We start from the raw sequence: 23829 nt of genomic DNA on the forward strand, positions 1-23829 counted from the left end.
CTGACTTTGTTGTTTATTTACCTGATGTGTGCTGTCTTGGTACCCTGTCTAGGTGTCCATACAAATTGTTTAGCACTTATAGGCACTCACAAGCTGGATTACTTTTGTCAAGTTTTTGTTTGTCATTAAACACAATGTAGTGAATATACCTGCTGACATTTTCAAAAAAACGTGGACCTGCATGTCTCCTGTATATATATATATATATATATATATATATTTATATACATAGAGAGGGGGAGATACACATGTATTTCATCACATAATATATGCAATGTGATGTAATAAGTGCAAAAAAGAAAACATTAATGAAAGAGAAATAAATGTAAAAAAAAGGATGGTAATTTCTCAACAGAGATAAATTACATTAGAATGCACAAACCTATAACATTTTCTAAAGGATTATTTAGAATGCCATTTAAACCTTCAACAAGAGATACATTCTTTAGGACAGAGCTGCTGCAAGTATCAGAAGGGCAAAGGTTGCCTGAACTCTAAATAATAGGTGAGGCCCCCAGGTGTTGTCAGTTTTCCTGTTCAATCACAACACAAAGGTATCTGGAATTCTTTACTTTTTACAAGGTTTAAGAGGTGGAGAGACATAATCCCATAGGGCACATATACCAGCCTTTGCAGAGAGGGAAAAGGGACATTTTGTTGCTTAAAGTAGGAAGCTAATAGTCACCCCCTTGCCATGTCCCTGATTTGTGGCCCAAAAATAAATATGCAAAAAGTGTTTGGTTAAACCAAAAAAAAATGTTAGCTTTTCTAAATAAATAATAGAATAACGTAGTGGCTAGATAAAAGGTTAACTGCAAAATTACACCTATGCTACATTCATATGTAAATGTGGAAAAGATCATCATGATCATTTACAGCAACACTAAAACATTAGCTTTTTAGTTCTGGGGAGAGGAGAGGTGGGGGGATGAGCAAAAGGCACCCCATTGTGCTCTCTTCCATAGGGAGGTACAGATAATATCTTCAGTCAATAGTTCATTGATCTGCCAGGAAGGATAAATGCACAATGTTGGGCAACAGCTGTATGCATGCTAGTTCCTAACCTGAGATGTAATAATCATCCAGCCTATATACATAGCCTTAGGGAGCTCTATCCTTCATTAAAGGGTCCCAATCTACACTTCTGATGCAGATCCTAACACTACGGTATGTACGTCACAACAGATTCCTCCTTTGCCGACATATAAAATGAAGTGTATTATGAAGTGAGATTACCAGTCACTGTGGAACTCAAATATTTCCCCATTCAGTCAATGGCATCACAGGTAGGTTGTCAACCTATAATTTCTTGTGACCCATGTCATGTCAGTCAGTTTCAAAGGATTGTGATCTGAGGACATGGCATAACTTAAAACAAGTCGTTTTATGGAATGGACATTTTTTTTACAGAACAACATATTTACAAAACAAGTTAACAGATCTTTTTGGCCCTATTATTAGTTGACTATACCCTATGCAAATAAACAGAAGTCTTTCCTCCCTGTGGAGGGGGTTATGTCACTATGTTTTCATGAGAGTAGAGCCTAAATATCTGTCTAATAAGTCACTTTTGTGGGACCTAACATGATGACCAGAAATACTAGATCTCATGCTGATGTGTTATATTTTGGGAGCTGTATTTATTAAAATAACACAAGGAAGCTCTTGCAGGTTTCTTGAACCATAATTGTGGATAAATTCAGGGAAATGTACATGAAAGCATGTGCAGGGTATACTGAAAGGAGTTAGCATATTTGCTGATGTTCTAGAAACATGATCCTTTCTATTTTTTAATGGTCTGCAAACAGCATGTTGCCACTTTTTTCATGGTACTGTTTATGATTCAAGAATGTTTCTAGATGTTCATTTTAAGATAGTATATCTTCAATTTTTAAGCTTTAAACCACTAAAAGGCACGCATCGTTATTTTGTATGCTTCTCTAGCAGAACTTTTGGCCAACTAAGAGGCTAAGTGACAAGTTCATATTTGTCCATCTATTTCCATGAACTAGTTCAAATAAGACTCACACCTTGACACTACACCTGTTACTTTGCATAGTAAAGTTCTAAGAAAAACTAATATGATGTTGAGATTGCAACTAAAACAGAACAGATGAACGCCAAAGTTTCAGTTACTAAATAGCAGTGCAGCAGGCAAAATCTAAGACTGCAAATATGTTTCCAATAGTAGTGGAGTTAGATATTTATCACCTGTCACTGGAGAAATTCTTTTTTTTTACTATTAGTTCATAGTTTACTGTAGTGCTTTAAATCATTAGCTATTCAAGCATTTCTGTTGAACTGGGGTAGGTCAAGACTTAATTATTGTCATACAATTGTATAGCCAAGGGCTCCTAATTCTGCCACAGGTTTGCAGATTGCTTACTAGCTTTTGTAAGAGAAGACTTTTCAGTAGACTTATCAGGGAAACCAGTCTTTCTTCCCCTTCTTCTCTGTATTGTAAATATCAATATCTATTCTTAATTTTTGGCTTCTCCTTCCCCAAGTCCTCTGCACTTTTACATTATCTGATGAGGCTTTATTTATTGTCCATGGGAAGGTATAAGGGTGGAAAGAGTTGGGCAAAATATTGACCATAGATATTCAGCTTAGCCAAAGATGCCTATTTTAGGGTCTTGCCAATTTAGATTTTAACATTGTTATTGCGTTTGTCTTATCTGACCTCTGGTCTAATAACTGCCCAATTACCATTTTTTGTCCAATGAGAGAACCTCAAGGATCTTTGGAATAGAAGAATAGCAAATGGGCAAATTTTAATTCTATCATCGGGCACTTATGACCCTAATGAGAAACATAAAAGTAGGAATTAAAAAAAAGGCTTAAAAGGTAATTTTTTGCCAACATTTTGCTTAAGTACCTTACATACTATAAGACAATAGATCAGTAAATGATAAGTTACTACACAGCTACAAACCAGTTGATGTCCTATATTCCCTGTAATGATTGGTGTGATGTTCAATAGCCATTCAGCCATATCTGTCATCAGTAAACTAGTTTTTATCAAACAGAGCACAGTTCAGAGCAGTCCTGTAACTAGTCAAGTAAATGTGTGACCCTGCACTTGTCCAGACCTGTAACTGGCTGGTAAATTGCAATTCAGAGCACATACTATTGCCTTTTGTAATGCTTGCATTCCAATTTAGCTGTCGGATGTAAATGGACACTTAACAGATCACAGTGAGTGCTTAATTTCCAAATGTAACCTCTATGTATCTTAGGCCTTGGAGTAAATCCGGTTATCACTTTCAGATAGAGAATTGTTATGGGAAGTGTCCTAAACATGCCAAAAAATGCAAAGCAAGCACAACACCACTAACACATTCTGCTTTAGGACTGTTTAAGCTATAAGTCTGCAAAAACTTACACAGAATGTCACTATGGAGTATTTGCTATGTTTTAGTTTTTCTTTAAACATTTAAAGACCATAGAGGGACTATTTAGACATCTAGGCCATAGGGTCTGAGAAAAAAATTACATTCTAATGCTTAAATGACTAAATACAAGGTCTAAAGAAGAAACCACAAAAACCATGGAATGTCTCTATTATACCATAAATGCCGTGTTTCACATGGAAAACTTTGTGCAGTCAACCATAAGTATGAATTTACTATTACATTTCTCACATCGTAGAATATATAAAAAATGATTTTTTTGCCTACATGACTGAGGATTTCTAATTAGTTTTGAAATGCTAGTTATGAGTTAGGCTTTAGGTTTATTGACATGTCACATTCTTCCTCATTTGTGCCACAACACAACATACAACATATATTTTGCTCTTGCGGTCTTTCCACATTTAACCACCACCAAAAAAACCTTTGTTTAAAAGTCTACTTTTACAAGAATTCTGCTAAGCTAAGACAACATCTCCCATCAGAAATATATCTTCATCTTTAGCATTAATAAAATTATATAGGCCTAATTTAATAAAGCTCTCCAAGACTGGAGAAGATAGATTATCGTGGCGGAACATGGGTCATCCAGCAAACCTGGAATAGATCTGGCCCAGGATTGAAAACTACTACCAACTAACAGCAAAAGACTTTAGAAATTTTATTCCAGGTTTGCTAGATCACCCAGGTTCTAACATAGTCTATGTTCTCCAATCTTGGAGAGCTATAATAAATCAGGTCATAATGTTTTACATTTTTAAGAAGTTATTTATGGTCACCAACAATGAATGTTACATTTTGTATAAACATCAGAATAAAAACTCACCATTGTCTTCTACTGAGAAGTAAAATATATCACTGGTAGCATTGTCGCCATCTTTAAGAACGTAGCAGACTTTCAGGTCATCAATATCAGCTGAAGAAGAAAAGTAAAGAAGTAATTTCTTGCCCTGTGCCATTCATAAAGATTGATAGACAATACATGTTATACTGTATTACAATAATATATATTCCTCACTAATATGTAATGTATTTTATTGTTATGTATTTATATTAGTATTTTTATATGTTATCTATTTTTGTCTTCACAACCTATTGAACTATGAACTGTCATTACAAATATCATTTAAAATCTGTCACTCTAAACCTTTCTTCACTAATTTGTGAGTCACTGCCTGGAATTATTATCTTCATAAAAGTAAACATAATATGTGAATGATTCCAGGCTATTAATTTACCATGTAGTAAAAGAAAAGTCAGCATGACACCCTTGAAGCATACACCATCAAAAAAAAATTTCCTATTCTGAAAATTTAAATTTAGTTTATCTAAATAATATACCATAAATAATTCTAATTGGTTGTTAGATGTTGGTGTACTTTGTATATTTCTATACCTCAACTAATCTAGTTATACCACAGAAGGTAAAAATTGGTATTGCATCTATATATCACAAAGTTGGTGCTATCCTTATGAATGCAGTTCAGGGTCAAATGTACTTACCTTGTGTGAACGTTCTCACAGAGTCATTGCCTTTTGCCAAGTTGATAATAACACCGTGTTTTGGTCCATCTGTAATTCGGTATTTAAGAAATTTGTTGGGGCTGTCACGATCTTCTGCTCTTAATGCTTTACTGGTTATTAGAAAACCATGATGGCTAGAGGAAAGACTTCTTAACGCTGAAGCCCCTTTATTAACAACAATTTGGGGAATACCATTGTCAAGAGAATTAATATTAATCTTCATCATTTGAGGCTTTCGTGTTTCAAAGGAGGTGTCAGGAAATACATAAAAGTCTGTGTGGGTTCCATCAGTCACAGTGAAAGAAAAGCTGTCTTCAGTTGTCTCACTACCATCATGCTTGTAACTGATGAGATTTTCATTAAGATCTTGCTTAGTAAATGTAGATACCTGACGACTATTGTTGAGCAAAATGTGACCATGAACTGGTACTTGAGTGATGGTAAATCTCAACAAATGGTCAGGAGAGTCTAGGTCTTCTGCTGTGAGTTCAAAGGGAGTGATAAGCTTGTTTTCTCCTTCATTGACTGTGAGGTCATGAATTGTAAGAACTGGCTTCTTATTGTCCACATCAGTTATTGAAATCCTAAAGGTACGGAAAACAGGATTGTAGCCATCTGTAACTTCAAACTCAAAGCTGTCCATCTTCATTTCATCTTCTGAAGTATGAATGTAATAGATTTTATTCCCAGCTAGTTGGAGCTGGGTGAAAGCAGTAATTGGGACTCCAGGTTGATCTGTGCTCTCTAAATGACCACGACTTGGAGCCCTTGTAATGCTGAATTGCAAGTTCTCATCTGGACTGTTGATATCACTGGTGCTCAGAAGGTCAGTGGTCAGAGTAACCTTGCCCCCCTCTTTTAGAGTGACTCCTTTGTTGATAACATCTGGGAAAGCCATGTCAATACTTCCAATACTAATATAAAAATATCTGTCAATGAATGGGTTAGTTCCATCTGTGATGTCAAATTTTATGAGATCACGAATACCCTCTTGGCCTAAGTGAGTGTACTGGATAAGATCTTTGTCAATGTCATCCTGAGTAAAATTCATTCCTACTGTTATGTTACTCAAAACTGATCCGTCCTGATCAAGCCGCTGCAAGAGGCCTTGACTGGGACCAAATCTAATGACATATGTAAGTGATTTATCATCTGAATCTAAATCAGTGGCTTTTAGAACCCTATTAGTAATTAACTTAGTTTCTCCTATTTCAACTTCCAAACCATCATTGATTGTCATTCTTGGTGTCTCATCATCTACAGGGATAACCATTACAAGGATTTTCTTTTCTACACTGTGTTCTCCATCAGTTAGGAGAATAGTAAAGCTGTCTTCTTTTGTTTCTGAGTCATCATGTTCATAAACAATGCTGGAACTCTCTTTAATGTCCTCCAGTGTGAAATTAAGGATGGGAGTTTGCTGTAATACTACTCTTCCATGTTGAGGGGGCTGGGTGATAACAAAGAGAAGCTCATCTGGTGGTTGATCTGCATCAGCAGCATTAAGGATTGGAGTGTCAATAACCAGACTCATACCCTCCATTACCACAAACTCACGGGTAAAGATTTCTGGTTTTTCATCATTTGTCGGAATGATTACAATTGAGAAAAATAGGCGTTCAGAGAAGCTAATGCCATCTGAACAGCGAAAGGTAAACCTATCCTCTACAGGTTCTACTTCCAGGTGAATACTTTGAACATAATATATATGTCCAAGACGTATATCTCTTATACTAAATGCACTGATAGGAGTTCCAGCTCTGGATCTTTCAGAACCAGGGGCTGGAGAGATATTTTCTACATACCCTGATGTTGGCTGCACAATTATAGTGCACAATATTTCATCTTTTCGTGTATCAATATCTTCTGCATCTAGGTGATTTGGTGTAATGAGGTTTTTACTACCTTCTAGTACAGAGAATTGTTCTCCTAGTTTTACAATAGGAGCTTCACTGTCTACTGGCAGAATTGTCACATGAACCTTTACACCCTGTACTTTGTTGCCTCCAACAACCCACTCATCAGAAAGATCTGATATTGTTATGTTAAAAAAGTCCTGCTGTTTCTGAAGACCTATCTCTCCAAAAGTATGTGCATATACAACATCACCATTGAGTAGGTCTTGCTGAGTAAAGCTCTCAGCGGGTAAACCACTGACCAAAATTTCCCCTCTTTTAGGAGGTTCTTCCACAATAAATGTCAGGATTAAATCATCTGTGTCTGGGTCAGTGCCCTGGATGACATTGGTTGTAATTTCTGTTTCTCCCCTCTCTAAGACTTCTAAGGAAGATCCTAAAAGTCCCCCAGGGAGCATAAGAGTGGGAGCTTCATCATCCACTGGTTTAACATGAATCCGTATTGTTATGGGAACTTCATGAATGCCATCACTGAGAACAAATGAACAAGTGTCTCCAATGGATTCATCTCCACTGTGCACATAGGTTAAATGGCCTTGGTATATGTCAGATAATCCAAATGATTCTCCTGGTAATAAGGGCTCCCCACGAAACTGCAAATTACCATGCAAAGGGGCTTCTGATAGCATAAGCTTAATGTACTTAGTTTCTGTATCTTGGTCTGTTGCATCAAGCTCATTTTTAGTAAAGGTAAAAGATCCTCTTTCTAAAACAGTAAATCCAGTGTTGGTAATCTCAGGTGGTTTGTTGTCTACAGGCTGTAAAAAGATAGTGAATGTCCCTTGCACTGAATTTCATGCAGAATCCTCTACTGTGAAATTAAACTGCAAAATTTTGGGGACTATTCCAAGTTCCTTTTCTGGGGGTCTATAGGAAATCTTATGGTGGTTGATCTGGGCTTGTGTAAAGGATGTGACCTGAACCTCTGAAATGTCACTAAGCACTATGTGACCAGTCAGAACGGGGTGGTTAGGATCAGTGTCTCTGGGGTGACTATGTATAGTATACTTGAGGCTTCTGTCATCTGTATCCATATCTGTGTAGCGCAGGTGCTTTCTTTTGAAGGGGGTTAGTTCATATTCTTTAACCGTCATATGTAAAGTTGTCCCTTGGAAAAGCTCTGGCGGAATATCATCTATAGGTTCTATTCTTATTGTAAACACCTGTTGTACAGACTGGTTAGGTGGATCATTGTCATCCATTACTATGAACAGTATCTTTTCTAATACAGTCTCAGTACTGTGTGGCCCTACATGCTTGTAATACAGTTTTCCATCCACAATATCTTGTTGGTACCACTGGCTTACCACTTTCTCATACAGTCCTTCTTCTGGAAGATACCTCCAACCGTCCTCAAAAGGTTCTTCTACCTGCCTAAGAACTATTTCCCCAAGGTGGCTGCGGGGCTCTTGCAGCACAAAAAGGATTGTGGAATCTTCTGAATCAATGTCTGTAGCACTGAGCATAAACGGTGATATAAGGGCTGTACTTTTTTCTGGTAGACTTAGCCCAGTATTTGCATTGAGAACTGGGGGCTCATCATCAGTAGGAGACACAGTAATGGGATAGAGCAGTTCTACACGATGTTTACCATCATCCATTCTTAGAATAAGATTATCACTGTAGGTATCACTTCCATCATGCTGGTACACAATCAGGCCAGAGTGCAATTCTTGAGGTGTAAAAGTAAAGCCTTTGCTCCCACTGTCACTGGCAGTGCTCCCATGTGCCAAAACAAGCTGTCCATGTCTAAGCCCACCAACCACACTCAATTTCACCTCGTCTAGATTGTCCTCATCACTGATGATCAGATTGTTCAGTCCAGAGCCTGGCCCAGACAGTGGTCTTGACTGGCCCTCCAGTAGCCAAAGACCAGAATTTCTTGTTGCTAATGGAGCCAAAGTGTTCATAGGTTTGACCACAATCATAAAGGCAAATGTTTCAGAAGAAGCACCTTCAGTGTCAATTACCTGCATCTCCAGCTGAAGGATCCTCTCCAACCAGGACTCACTAGATGGGGGCTGGTATGCAATCTTTAGCTCTGTTACATCTCTTTGGAAAAAGGAGGTAATTGGTAAATTCTGATCATCTGTGCTCACCAGATACCCAGATGTGTCTGGGTCTAGAGGATTTGTCAGGTTGAAGATAAGATCACCAGGGTCAGATTCTAAATCTTCAGCTGCCAGCATCTCAGGGGTCAGGGCGGTAAGTACAAACTGATCCACTTCCATCATAAGCATGGAGACAAAACTGGGACGTGGAGGTGTGTTTTCAACCCCTTCCTTAATGCGGACAGTCAGATGAAAGTGTTCCTGTCTAGGGGCACTGCCACCACCTGTAAGTTCCACCACCATTGGCAAATAGTCTCTGTTGGGTGAGTTGTGAGGGGCAGTGTGCTGGTAGCGAAACCCTGAACTGGTAAAACTGTGACAGTCAATGCCCTGCTGGGAGGATGAAGTCAGATTCACAAGGTGTCCATACCTTGGCATCCCACCTGTGCCAAGAAGAGGTGTAACCTTGCAAGACTCCTTGGCAGGGTCATAGGTGAACCCCAGGACTTTCTTATCAATGGGAACACTGAGTCCATGGAGTTTCTCCACCACCAGTGGCAGATTGCGAGTGACTATCTCCAGCTGCTGGAATATCACCTCCACCTCCAGGACAAAAGGAACGATCAGAGTCTCTGTAGGGGAATCATATTTGAGCTGAAGCCTGACTTTATCCCTGGGGGGGCTGCGGGACCCCATATGAGTGTATTTCACTTCTCCAGGACCAAAGTCACAGGAGAACCTCTTAGGGGACAACCAGCCAGGTCTCTGAGATAAGGGGTCATTGTCCAGCACATTCAGGACACACTTGTCTCCGGGCTGCACTTGGATGATTAGGTCCTGCACCGGGTCCAGGGTCACCGATCTGCCGAATGGTACTCGGATTCCTCGGTTAGCCACAAGGATGTGATCAGCACTGAGCGATCGGAAGTCCAGCTGTGCCTGCACACAGGTAAGGACCGCCAGCAAAGACAGGATGAAGAAGCTGAAGATCGGCGGTCTTCTGTGCTCGCCATGGGTCGCTAGTAGCCTCCGGTCCATTGTATTGCCCAGCACAGGGAGCAGGTAATTGTCGGTGCTGGGATCTCTCCCAGGTGATTTCAGGACACGGCTACCTTTCCTCCAGGGAGATGAATGCGGGTGGGACAGAGTGAAGTGCAGGTATTAGTACAGCAGGGAGGGGCTGGGTGCCATGTATAGATCTCCCCCCATCCAGTCCTCGCCCACCCATGTACAGCCCTCTCTGACTTCTCTCCCTGGCTCCTAACAATCCGCGCATCTCAATATGTACCCTGCAGGAGACTTTCCTCATAATCAGAAATACATTTGGAAACTCTTGTATCTGATAACTTTATTCCATGTATAGTACATAGCTGTAGGGTCTTCTTCACCCCTGTATCATAGTTTTTTTTTACTGGATTTTTATGTAAGTGTATCATTTGTATCCTGAGATTTAATATATAACACTGCATAATATGTTGTCTCTAAAGAAATAACAGTTATCAATATACTATTTTTGTGTGTAGCTTTGTATCAAAATCAGATTGCATATTGTAATATTGAAACGTGTGGAATGTGTGCTCATCTCTACTCTGGTTTCCTCCCACATCCCAAAAACATGCAGTTAAGTTAATTGGCTTCCCCCTAAAATTGACCTTAGACTACAATAACCACATATGACTATAGTAGGGACATTAGATTGTGAGCTCCTTTGAGGGACAGTTAGTAACACGACTATGGACTATGTACAGCGCTGCGTAATATGATGGCGCTATATAAATACTGTATAATAATAATAATAATAATAATAATCTCTGCTGGTTTGTAAGATCTGGATGAAAGTGGTGCAAATTACCCTGAGATTGCTGTGTGGAGGCAGAATTGAGATTCACCTGCTGTCATTTTCTTTGTTTCTCATGTAATTGCATTACACTGGTCAATTAAAGTGTATGTCCAGTAAAAACTTTTTTTCACTTAATGTATTTTTGTTCTTAGATTTACATAGCATAAGGAAGGATTAGGACAGGTGATCGGTTTTACTGCTATCTTCAACTCTAGTGGGACTAAATTTAACTAGTAAACTACAACCAGGCAGGTCCTTTATATACCCATAATCTGTACTTTCTGCAAAAATTACCTTACCTGCTTCATCACAATTTGTTAAATTACACATATCTGTCATTGCTCTGTCACAGGCACCGCCAAGAATTCATTCATGCCCAGTGGCCAGGGGTATACTGGGAATATAGCAATTATATACTGAGCCACACATGCAGCTCAATGTATATTGAAGGAATTGCAAACAGGAAGGCAATTTATTTTATTTGAGAATTGACATCTCCTGGGAAAATGTACAGCAAGGCAGATTCATCAATAAAGAGCTGGAAAGATCTGTAGCCTGTGTATGCTGCTATTTGAGAAAAGTTCGATCCAAAGAAGCCAAAGAAAGCGATTTAAACCTGAAAGAGGATTACAATCCTTCACCACTCATTCAAAAACCAAAAGAAGGATGGCTGGTTGTACACTTTAAGCAGTTGTCCTAAAATACTCTGGTGTCCTTGTGGATATTCATGATGGGACAGCAGATCAAATATACACACTCCATTTCTGATCATGTTTATATGGAATGCACATAGCTGCTTTTTTGAGAATATCAGACCAACTACCAAGGACAGGGATGCCTATGGGAAAGGATCTATACACTAAAACCTTTGATCCTGCTGACATTTTTTAAATATGACTTTTGATATGTAAGAGGAAGGAAGAAACCTGTAGAGGTTTATAACCTGTAGTGTAAATACATTTCTTGTTTCACAGAGGATCTCAGATCACCAAATCCCCAAAAAAGGACTGTTGTTTACTGTATAATATGTTCAGAGCAAAGGTTGGAAGTTGTGGACTTGAGTCCGACTTAAGTCACCTAATAAACTACTTGCGACTCGACTTGGGGGTTTTGTCCAGCAACTTGCGACTCAGCTTGCAGTGAGTTTTCTGTAACACCGCCTTCCTTGCCGCCTTCCTTGCATTCTAAGTCCATGGCTTTCTCCTCTGACAGCTGAAGGGGAGGGGGAGGAAGGAGGTGTTACAGAAGACTCACTGCCTTCCTCACCATCCCCTTCAGTTGTCAGCAGAGAAAGCCAAACTTAGTGGACTTAGAGGAATGTAGGAAGGAAGGCAGACTAACAGACTAAGTACGACTTGCAAAAGACATGATAAATGAAGTGACTTGACTTGGGACTTGACTTGGAAGAATTGTTGGTGACTTGAGACTTGACTTGGGACTTGGTGTCAATGACTTGGGACTCGACTTGGACTTGCAGGGTGACAACTTAGTCCAACCTCTGGTTCAGAGATCAGAAGTTTTATTCCTTCACACCTGATTGACAATGCAATGCATGACACTTGATAAGGCACAGGTTTAACTGCATGTGCTGTGCTCTCATGTGCATTTTAGTGCAATTTTTAAGGTTTTCCACTGATTGACTTTTACCTATGAAGAAGAGGAGAGAGAAAAAGATGTGTGTTGCATTCTTACATGTTGTACACTGAGTTGCATAAAAATTCAGCATGTCTACTTCTTTCCTCAATCCAAACTAACACAAGGCTTTGGTGTGAACATGGCCCATAGTAAAAAATTGTGTCCATGTGTTGTGAATGTGTTGATTAATGCTCATCAATGCAGCTAGGGGTGAATGAGTTCCAGGTTCCATGAGTTTATTGATTTGAATAACAGCCTTGGTCCATCATAGTTTCCTTTTTTTTGCTTCTCTTTAGCAAACCCCCAGATGATCCTGCACTTGGTTGCACATAGACCTCACAAATGAGCAGTGCTTGGATTCTAATGATTAGAGAATGCAGAGCAGATTGTGGGGGATCCAGGGAAGGACTAATGAGTGGGTGCCATAACCAGAAAGAACTTCTTTTGTACATACTCCTGGGTTAAGCCTTTCATAAACACATACAAAGATCTACAAAGCGGATATGAATGATCTTTACCTGTTGGTAAAGCCAGATTATGCTCTTTGTAAAAAGGCACTTCACATAACTGCGCCTCACTTTAGGTTCTCTTTAGAAGATCAAATGACAGCAAATTTGGAAAAAAGATCTATGGTTCAGCCTTACATACATTACAAGTGGATTAAAAAAAGACAAATAATAAAATAACATGTTGCATTTTATTACAAACAACAAAAAGTGAGGGTCATTCACATTTAATTATTATTAAATGAGTACCTTAAACACGCAAGAAACTGATATATGAAAAAGCTCCTTTGATTGTCTCAGAGATTAGGACAGGAGTCTGCTTATGAAAGCATAATAGCTCTCCAGATCAAACAGCATCTTCACACAGCTACAAACCCATTAAATATACTTTGGACTTTTTAAAGATTTCACCTGAAAGCTTTTATTGTATTCAGTCCCCTGGCTGTGTGGAGAGGGCAGTCAGAAAAGGTTGTGGGACAAAGTGCTAGTAAAAGCTGGATTTGTGCTCCACTAAAACTAAACTACACTTTGCAATAGGATGATCATTGCTTGATTCAACCTTACACCCTCTTAGCAATGACCAGTCACAGGAGATGAACCTATAGTTAGATTCTTCTCACAAAACCAGAACTGTGTTGATCTGTTCTTGTATGCCAGATTGTGCCACACACCCTTTAAAGAAAATACACGCAGGGGTTGAATCTCTCAACCGCCAGCCCCTGTTTATAAACACATTTAAATTTACTGTTACATTCGATTGCGGAGTTTACCAAAATTTTTAAAGAGAGAATAGGTCTACCATTGGTCTGTACTGTGGTCATTAGGGATGAGCAAGCGAGAATATTAGGTTCCATCCCGTGGCGAATCGGGCCTTTCTCGCTTACCGAAAAAGTAAGCGAGAGCGGCCTTCTGATTCGCCGAGAGGTCGACCTCCCAGCGAACAGATATCCGGGGGCTGCATCATGCAGCCCTGTAAATCCTCTGCGATCCCTGGGCACTAGAGGTTAATTAACGTCTAGTGCCCCGGGGATCGCACTCTCCTCAATCGCCACAGCTGAAATCAATGAGAAGATGCCCAGTACAGGAGAACCTCCTGACATTGTAATATACGTATCTCTTACAAATGATACATTTGTATCTGTAACACATGTATAATTTGTAAGAGATACTTATATTACAATGTCTGGAGGTTCCCCTTTTCCGGGCATTTTCTTATTGATTGCAGCTGTGGCTGCATTCATTGAGAAGAGTGTGCGATCCCCGAGGCACTAGAGGTTAATTAACCTGCCGGGGATCGCACACTGTTCTCAATGAATGCGGCCTGGAAGTTTGAGGAAACTTTCGCGAGAATGCCGGAGGTCATTAATAGGATGAAATGCATCTACAATGGCGATCAGTAGGGACAAGAAATACCCCAGTAGTAAACAGGAGTGTCAGTGGAAGAAAACAAGGCCCTGTGTCATTGGGGGCCAATTGTCGGTGGGAGTAAAACTTTTCCCAGTGATAGTGGTCACTGTGTGGGTGATCAGTAAGAATAATAATAAAAAACCCTCACTAAAAAACATGTCCTTCTTCTCTGCATTGATGTCAGTAATAAAACAGTCAGCATAGATAATCTCTTAGGGCTCTATTTATAAAACAGGAAATGTGAAACATTCCCTGGTGAAAATATTATAGGTTAATGTGTTTCAATGGCAGTAATTGATTCCCACTAGGGAATGTTTAAGGGAATGTCAGATTCCCTGTTTCATAAATTGAGCACTGCACTTATTGCTAAATTTTCAGTTAAATTGTGATATAAATTGTTTAAAGGAAGAAAGTTCCACATTGGCTGCTATTTTTTTGACATTTTATGTGGCAAAAAGCTAACAACTGGATTTTCTTTGTACTTTCTTCCCCAAACAATGCATTTTAAATCTGAACTGTGAAGCTGCTTCTCCTACCTCAAATTAAAAAAATGACTATGTTGGATCTACCATGATATCTTTATACACTCTGTCCAGTGTCTTCAGGTTAAATTGTGACTGAAGGCAAATAGCCTCAATTGTAACTTGCTTGCCAAATTCTCTTTAGTTGACTTTGTAATCCACACCTCTGCCAGTTACTATAGCCAGGCCATACCAAGGCAATACAACTTGGTGAAGACTTTTAATGCTGGGCCTTCTACTCCAATCAGCAACATTCATTTTTAGTTTCATAACAATGTGCAATAAAGTAAAACCTATTCAGTTAGATTGAAGTGGATTTTAAAGTACTGGTTGATGTTTTTATTTTAACACCTACTTTCACACGATCTCTCTTTCATACAACAGAACAACTTGTTAGACCTGAATATTATGCATTTCTCTAACATAGTATTTGACATTCAAAGTACTATGAACAAATTGCTTTTAGTAATGTTACGTTATGTTTCATGAAGCATATCTGCATATTTAATTAGGGTGTATTGTGAGATGTTTTATATCACTATGACATCCATGTATTGCTGTTTCAGATGGAAGCGTACCAGGATGATGGTTTCATAAACAAAAGAAAAAATGTGAAACGTAAAAATGCAAACATGTAGATGGTTTATAAACAAATTAAAAGCAATGCAGGCTGTAGAGAAATCAGGTTGGTCTTAGAATTACTCTAGCACACATAAGATATTCAATACTTTTTGTGAACCTTTTATATGTGACATAACAAAATTAACCCCATTTGGGCCATTAAATATTTACTGCAGGTAATTTCCAATGAGCTCCACCTAGTTATAAAAGATAGATCATTTTTCATTGAGACAAGGCTCAAAGACAAACACATCAGAATTTTTAGGATCAATTAATTAAAGAAAACTAAAGTAAACTGAAGAAAACTTGATTCATTCATCCTATCATGTGACGGAGATATTTCAATTTGTAAAAATGTTCTGCACATAATTGAATATTTAAAGAGAATTATGTGCACATAGCCTAAAATATTCACTTGTTACTCAATACTCCATGTTACTTGTAGGCTACTTGTGCTTCCACTGGCAAGGTTAGCGATTTTGGTGCAATTACACTATTGTGTCACCAGGGGTCCTAGTTGAGCTCATTTTAGTGGTAAAGCCAGGAAATAAATACCTGGATGAGAAAACCTAAAACCAAACCAAACCTAAAAACTTATATTGTGTATGTTCTTGTGATTTATTGTTATTTGTTTTCCTTCTAAAAGTAGTGGTATATTACTAAATGATTGTTTAAAAAATATTTCCTATGGTTGTGAGTATTATTATTACACAGTACTTATATAGCTCTGACATATTACACAGTGCTGTACACAGTCCATAGTCGTGTCACTAGCTGTCCCTCAAAGAGGCTCACAATCTAATGTACCTACCAAAGTTATATGTCATTACCACAGTCGAAGGCCAATTTTCGGGGGAAGCCAATTATCTTAACTGCATGTTTTTGGAATGTAGGAGGAAACCGGAGTACCTGGAGGACTCCCACACAAACATGAGGAGAACCTGCAAACTCCATGCAGGTAGTGTCCTGGCTGAGATTTGAACCTGGGACCCAATGCTGCTTAGTGTTAATCACTAAGCCACCATGCTAAGTATAAACTATTATTTGAGGATTCATTCAGACTAGATCTGCTACATTTTGATGCTATGTTTTAGCGCAGGAAAAAATATTGACATAAGTAAAACCTGCATTTTTTGTGCTTCTGATCTACAGTTTTGATGTTTAAGGAAAAAATACTACTTATCTAAAATGTATTAAATTGTATGTAATGCAACATATAACATACGTCACACATCCTGGGAGGTTCTTAGCTGCTCCTTCTGCGAAATTGGAGATGTGCATGCTAAGGCATTCGCAGTGACATTGGCACTCTTTTTTCCCCTTTTTACAGCGGGCTCTGTCACTCAATCTCACAAGATCAGGTAATGTACCCAGAAGAAAGAAGACAAAGAAGAATTCCAGGACAACATGGGACCTGGATCGAGAGCTGCCTGGGTCTTCCTAGGGGTTTTCTTTCCTCTTCCAGTCTGAGTACACATGTACAAGGGATTACAAAAGACTGAGAATAATACCAAGTCAGATTCAGGTACATACACCAGGGGCATTTCAAAATATATTTTCAATAGTTCTTTAATACATAACAATAATATTGATGTTTGCTGACTGGAATGTAGTTTTTTACCACAAGGCATTACTATAGCATAGATCTGAACGGAAAAGAACTGAAACAACTGATGATAAAATGTTCCAACAGCTGTACTGTTTGTGAAAATGCCTTACTTTAGGGTAAAAGGGTACAATTACTTCAAAGCTGAACCCCAGCCTTACCTTTGAACTTCCACTGCTGTACAGACTCCTCTCCTGTACTGATATTGATTTCCACAGTGTTCACTAGAAGCTGCAGCAAATCAGAAAGAGTCCACTTCCTTTGCCGGATGGTGGATGGCCAGTATAATACAGATCTTTTCTCTCTGACCTTTCAATCCCCTATTAACTCCTTTCATTTATTAGATTTCAGTTCATGGAGGCTCATTGTTACATGTTTTCAGGAATGTATATACAGCGTGCTGCCTACCACAGCCATGATCTGTCTTCAATGCAACAAGAAGCACAGCAAGAAGGTCTAGTGATGATGTCACTGCTCTAAAATAAGATAAGTAAAATGAATAAATAATGTGTAATATTATATGTTATGATTATATTGAGGTTGTACACATTTAATGTTTGTTTTTTATTCTGAAACATTTTAATTAAAAAATTGGGTAAAATAATCTATAATAATTTAAATATTCATATTGAGGGCTGAAAGCAGGACACAAAGATAGCAATAAACTTCAGGTTTAAAACTGGTATGTTGAAAAATTGGTGGAGTTGTAAAAATGTGTTGCTTGTCTAAGTTACCCCCATACTTTCAGTAAGAAAGCAATGCCATCGGTTTTAGGCTAAAGCAACAAGCAAAGTTATTAAGAAGAACTATAATATATTAGCAATTTAGAAGGAACCTCTTGCACCCTGTAAAGGAATATGAATGCCCTTGTCATCAACAACCAACTTTCCTTTAATGAGTTTTAAGGTACAAAACATAACTGAGCTTCAAGCTGATTACTAGATTACTGGATATCAAAGTATGGGTGTCATAATCAAATTTAAAATGTGAAATCATGTCCATACTGCCTGTTGTTTCATTTCTAAATAGATCATTAAATAAAGTCATTTTTAAATAGTTTAGGTACCTTCAGATTCGCTATTAGTGGTTTAGTAAATGTTTAGTATTTTTTGGCAATCCATGTAAAATGTATATGGATTTATGTATTTTACTATATCATTCCTCAACCTCTGAGACCTTATTAACAATCTGTGTTCCAGAATGACTTAGTTTAAAAAAAACATTACACAAAAACTTCTATTTTATGTATTTTCACTCTTTTCCCATTAATCATTTTCTGCATGTTACTGGCGTCACACACCATAAAAAGTGTAATGGATGTCAATGGGTTACAGCCTACTAATTAACCTTTAACAAGGAGTATCCGCATTGTGACCAACCATGGTGGCACTTTGATTTGTGCAGCAATAGACAATGTTGCCATAGTAAATGCTAAAAGCTGGACTAACTGTTATGATGCTGGATTTATGGAGTTAGGCTTTAAAACAACCTCTTTTGTTCAGTGGATAAAGTCTTTCTTAGTTTTGACATTATTGGTTTAGTTAAAGCAGCGTAATCCAAAATACCATACAATGCAAACTTACGTTTCATACTTTTTATTCTGTTGCTATACACAGTGCTCTGTGGTTCCCTTTGGTGATCCTTACACCATCTTGCATCTTTTATATTTTGTAATGTGCAGTAGAGTCCTGCAAGAGCTTTCAGAGAACATAGGAAATTGTTCCTTCTGGAACTTAGGACAGTATTATAGCACTGGAAATAAATGCTGTTATAGGAATCTTGAAAAAAGGTACTTACCTTCTTCTATCACAGCCATTGGTTTTTTGGATTTTTTTTGGATGGCAGCAAGACCCATCATGCTCTCCAAAGGTAGGTACCATAGCAGCTGAATGTATCTTATTTATTAGTATCTGAAGCAGCAAAGTTTCAGATTTTGTAAAAAGTAATGCAAATATTATTTATTCAATCTTCATTGGAGAAAGAGACACAAATCCTAGTAGGGAAAATCAGAATAGATCCTAGCCATTTGACAATGGAACTTTGGAACATTTGTACATCTATGGCCACCCTAATAATACCCATAGACATTGGATGACTGTTGTGACGACTTTTGATATCTGTAGGTGCCACCAGACACAGTCAGTAGACTGTAGGGAAGGGCAATTACAACAATAAAACAGGTCCCATTTCTATGTTTCCCTCCTGGTAAGTTGGTAAAATCCTTTCTTCTGCTGTCCATGCCACTAAGCCTCTTGTACCTATTGAAATAAACAGAGCCATAGGTTTGTGAGGGTAATTAATGAATTACTCTGCAGTTTGTGAAACATTTTCATTATTTGCTTATTGGGCCTGATTTATTAAAGCTGGATACACTTTTGAAAAGGGTGAAAAAAACCTGTACTACAAAAATTCATGTACAACTTATGCTGCAATATTTAGATGTACAATGTGCGGGAGAGTTGGAACATGAATTGTTGAAGCAAAGAGCATTCTGCAACATTTTTTTAATTAAGCTTTTATTTTTATTTATTTTAAAATATAATTAAATATTATTTCCTAAAAAAATAAACTCAGCTAGCAACCCTGGCAGAGAGAAGTGAATGTGATAACTGTCAGTTAGTTCACATACGGTATGTCACTGTTCCTGGAAGTTGGTGATTTTTCTCAGTGCTTGCTTGTCCTCTTCACACTCATACCCTTGATTTTCATGGCCTATGTAAGTAAGCATAAAGGCCACATAAATGGGTTACACATTCCCACTTACTTCTTTCAGATTTAAAGGACCTGATATCATTGTATGTTAACATTATTGTATAGAATGACTACTTCTAGCAATGGTGATGCACATAATAATATAATATAATTGGCAAGAGCAACATTATCAGACATTACAGTACTGCAAAGGAAAACAGATAATAAATATTGTCCATTAGAACTGTGCTGCCATATGAAAAGTGAAAAATAGGAATCCAGTTTCGCAAAAAGTAAAAAGCTTTGAATAGAGACAGTGGTGTGGTAAATAATATTAGCTAAATTATAGTATGCACTGACCTATACATTTATATTTTTATGATAAAAAATTATTGTATGTATTTAATTGCATTATAACAAATAACATCCATAGAAACTCTACAAGTAACAAAGTTATCTGTGAAAGGTAATGTAGCGTACATTTAAAATTTCTGTATATTTTTACATTTATAACAGTGATACAGAATTATACTGAATAGTACTTGAAATAATTAAATTATATCAAACAAAACATTGACCTATTGGTACTGTACAAAGTTGGTGGATAATGGAAGGTCGATGCATGCTGTATAAAAAGTATTGCATTTAATATATATACATGGTCAATAAATTATAGTAGGCATGTATAATACTAGATATTAGTTTGTGATGATGTATTTATTCCGGTTAGGCAAACTATATGCTCTTGTCATCAGATTAAGAATTTAAACTAAATACATATTTGTAAATCCATACTTTTATTGGTAATTTGACTACAATTAAATACATTTATTATAACCCTGTGTTACAATTGGATTAGAAGCACTTAAACTGGTCTCTGGAGATTCCTTACAATGTATTCCACAACAATATTATGTTGTTAATAGTAAATCCAATGAAGGACATAGAAAGTTAAACACTTAGCTAAACACCAGAGAATAGTTAAGGACTTTTAAAAGGGTTTCAAAAACAATACTTTCTTAACTGTCCAAGAAGCAAAGAAACATTTAAAGGTCATAATAAAATAACACACGAAAGAAAACTGGGACTGTCCTATTAACCTAACAATAGAATAAAAGGACCCAAATTCTACTAACAAATGTGTACTAACAAATTAAAGTGCACAATGCTACTTCACATTCCAAAAAAAAGCTACCAGGTAACCAGACAATGAGCAAACTGCTCTGAGGAGAAGCATTTGTTTTTTTAGCAGGTTCTTTTTCCTTAATACATATATATATATATTTATGTATATATATATATATTAGTATTTTTAAAAAAAAGTTTCATTGTTAATAGTAATGTAGCCTTCCACCCACACATTCCTGATTCTGTAAAAAAGATAAAGACTGATATTGTTTAAATCTAAAATCTTTTTACACTTGAGTCAGAACTGATCTTTTAGCTCCCCACCATCTGCAGCTTTTGGCCTTTTTCAGGACCCCTTTCATTTTAAACTTCCAAACTTTTCTCAAGGCCCATTCACCTGATTCACCATCAGCCACAGTTCTTAGTATTTTTCCAAAGCCCCTGCATGTCATAGCCCCATGTCATAGACCCTTTTTACAGGGTCACCACCAGTCTTGTTTTAAAGACCACACCAGCCACAGCCACCAGTCTTCTTCCACGGTCCCCACCAGGAACAACAGCCATACTTGTTTCAGGGCCCCAACCAGACACAACCACTAGTCTTGTTCTATGGCTTTAAACAGTTCTGTCACTTTAAAAGTAGCATGAAACTGCTTCTATGGGGAAATGCTTTGGGTACCTGAAATACTGCATCCACTTTCATCAGTGAAGCCGGGTGATCCAGCAAATGTGGAAAAGATTTCTTAATAGTCATTTCTTATTTTTTTTGGCAAATGTTTTTAATCCTGCACCAGATCCATTCCAGGTTTGCTGGATCACCCAGCTTCACTGTATCCTCGCCAGCCTTGAAGAGCTTTAATAAATCAGGTCCATTGTGTAGAATATGAGAACTGGCCATATATGCAGAAATTAAAAAAAAAATATAATAATATAAAAATGTATATAATAATATATAATATTATAAATATATATATATATATATATATATATATATATATATATATATATATATTACACAGTGAAAATATTTAATGCAAACTTATTTTCTAATCTCCATCTTAAATTGGCAGGAGGACTCTCCTTGTTTTTTTTATTGAAAATAGACTTCTTTATCATTCTGAGAAGAACATCTGTGTTGTCATATGATTAAATGTCATCTATTTATCCCATATGAGGAAGGATCAAAGTTTATGTACATAGCTTTAGAATTATCTGTGCTTCAAACTTATCAAAATGCCTATTAAATACTATTCAATGCTTCTTTATTTTCTAATTTAGGGCAACGTAGGTCAGAACCAAGGAACAATTTGTTACTATCCATACTGTTATCAAATGTTTCATTGTGCTGTATGTATCATATATTAGTTCTGAGTAAGGAAAGCTCATCTTTCAGACTGTCTTGGTCACATCACAGATTTTCCCAGATGTCTCTGAAAATATGAGACACAAATTAGTGAGGCTGATGGGCCTGGTGAAAGAAAAATGAGAGGGAAACTTCTGAAAAATGGCAAAGGGACAGTGGGAAAATAAAGAAATTACCAGCAAGTGATGAAGTGATGAAATATGGAGAAATTACAGAAATGGGGGAAGAATAGTTGAATGAGACTACAGTTTATAGAATGCCAGATTTACATATGAAGTTCGATGTACGACGTTGATATTTTAAACAAAAGACAAGACATCTAAGCATGTGTAGATGTACAAATTTGAATAAAAAGTTAAATAAATTTCTGAAATTATGCTAACACTTATTTTATATTTGGATAGTGACGATAGTGAAGGGGTAAATCCACTGCCAGTGTATTTTTACTGCCTGTGTACCACTGGGGAAAAATACTATGATTTCCTGCTCCAGAGAAACAACAGGAGGTTTGTGGAGACCTGCCAAAGTGATGGAAAATATCACCTTAGACAGCTGTTCCTGAAGTAGATTCCCTCGATTTCCTGACACTTTCTGTTCTGGGGACAATTTTGGATTTCCTATAACTTTATGTTTCTGTGACAATAGTCACCAGTATAAATGCAGTGGTGATTTTTTTCACCACAACATCAAGTTCTAAAACAAAGAACAATTCTAAACAATCAAGAACAGTTTTGGGATATTTTGTAGATTTCCAGTTAGCATTATAACGGGTCTATTTGTTTAAGGCTCTCCAATACTGGAGAAGATAGACTATCATTGGAGAATCTGGGTAATATAGCAAAACTGGAATGGATCTGGTCCAGGAATGAAAATATTTGGCAACTAATAGCAAATCATTTTTAGGAAATCCATTCCAGGTTTGCTATCTTCTCCTGTATTCAAGAACTTTAAAAAATCAGGCTCGTAATCTGATAGGCAGTTCTGTATATTTGCTACAATTTGTAGTATAGTATTTGTATAGCTTTTTCCAGTGTTTTTACATAATTCGAATAACTAATATATGTGTCTATAATAAAATGAGGATTTTACTAGACTTCTTTTTTAAATATATAAGAAATTTTTGAAAACTGTCTTCCAAAGTGCAAAACCCGTACTGACATGACAGTGAGTACAAGATACAATATCAAAAGCTGCCAAAACCTGCTGTGAATGTAAGCTATAATACAGTATTGACAGTATCTGTTCTCAGTATTGTATGGCAGGGAGTTGGAAGGTTGGATGTCTGCTTAGATAACTCAGCAAAGTAATTTGTTCAGTCGGTTGACACAAATATACACACATCTGTAAAGTGAAGGGTCTGCTTTTATACATGAGTTATAGGTGTGCCCTCATGCAGGTACACGGGTCAAGTACACAGTCTGCTGATATACAGATATAACACACAACTTGAATCTGTCCACACAAGTACATCTCTATGGTACACTATTTAATGGTAAGTTTAAAAAACAAAACTGGTTTTGTTATAATCCTGTTGGAGTTGAGTATCCTATGTAATCCTATGCAAGTGAAACTGTAAAGAATATTGGGATATGTTCATGCTTTGTAGT

General features: G+C 37.3%; 1 protein-coding gene across 1 annotated transcript in view; it reads right to left on the reverse strand.

Annotated features, from left to right (window-relative positions):
- The window catches only part of FREM3 (FRAS1 related extracellular matrix 3), a 42788-nt gene extending 32846 nt beyond the window's left edge, over positions 1-9942 (reverse strand). The window contains 2 exon segments of the mRNA XM_072406829.1: positions 4240-4329; positions 4917-9942. Coding sequence (XP_072262930.1) covers positions 4240-4329; positions 4917-9942 — 5116 coding nt within the window.
- Between the last annotated feature and the right edge of the window lie 13887 nt (positions 9943-23829).

The sequence above is a fragment of the Pyxicephalus adspersus genome, chromosome 3 (assembly GCF_032062135.1).
Source record: "Pyxicephalus adspersus chromosome 3, UCB_Pads_2.0, whole genome shotgun sequence".
NCBI classification, from domain to species: Eukaryota; Metazoa; Chordata; class Amphibia; order Anura; family Pyxicephalidae; genus Pyxicephalus; species Pyxicephalus adspersus.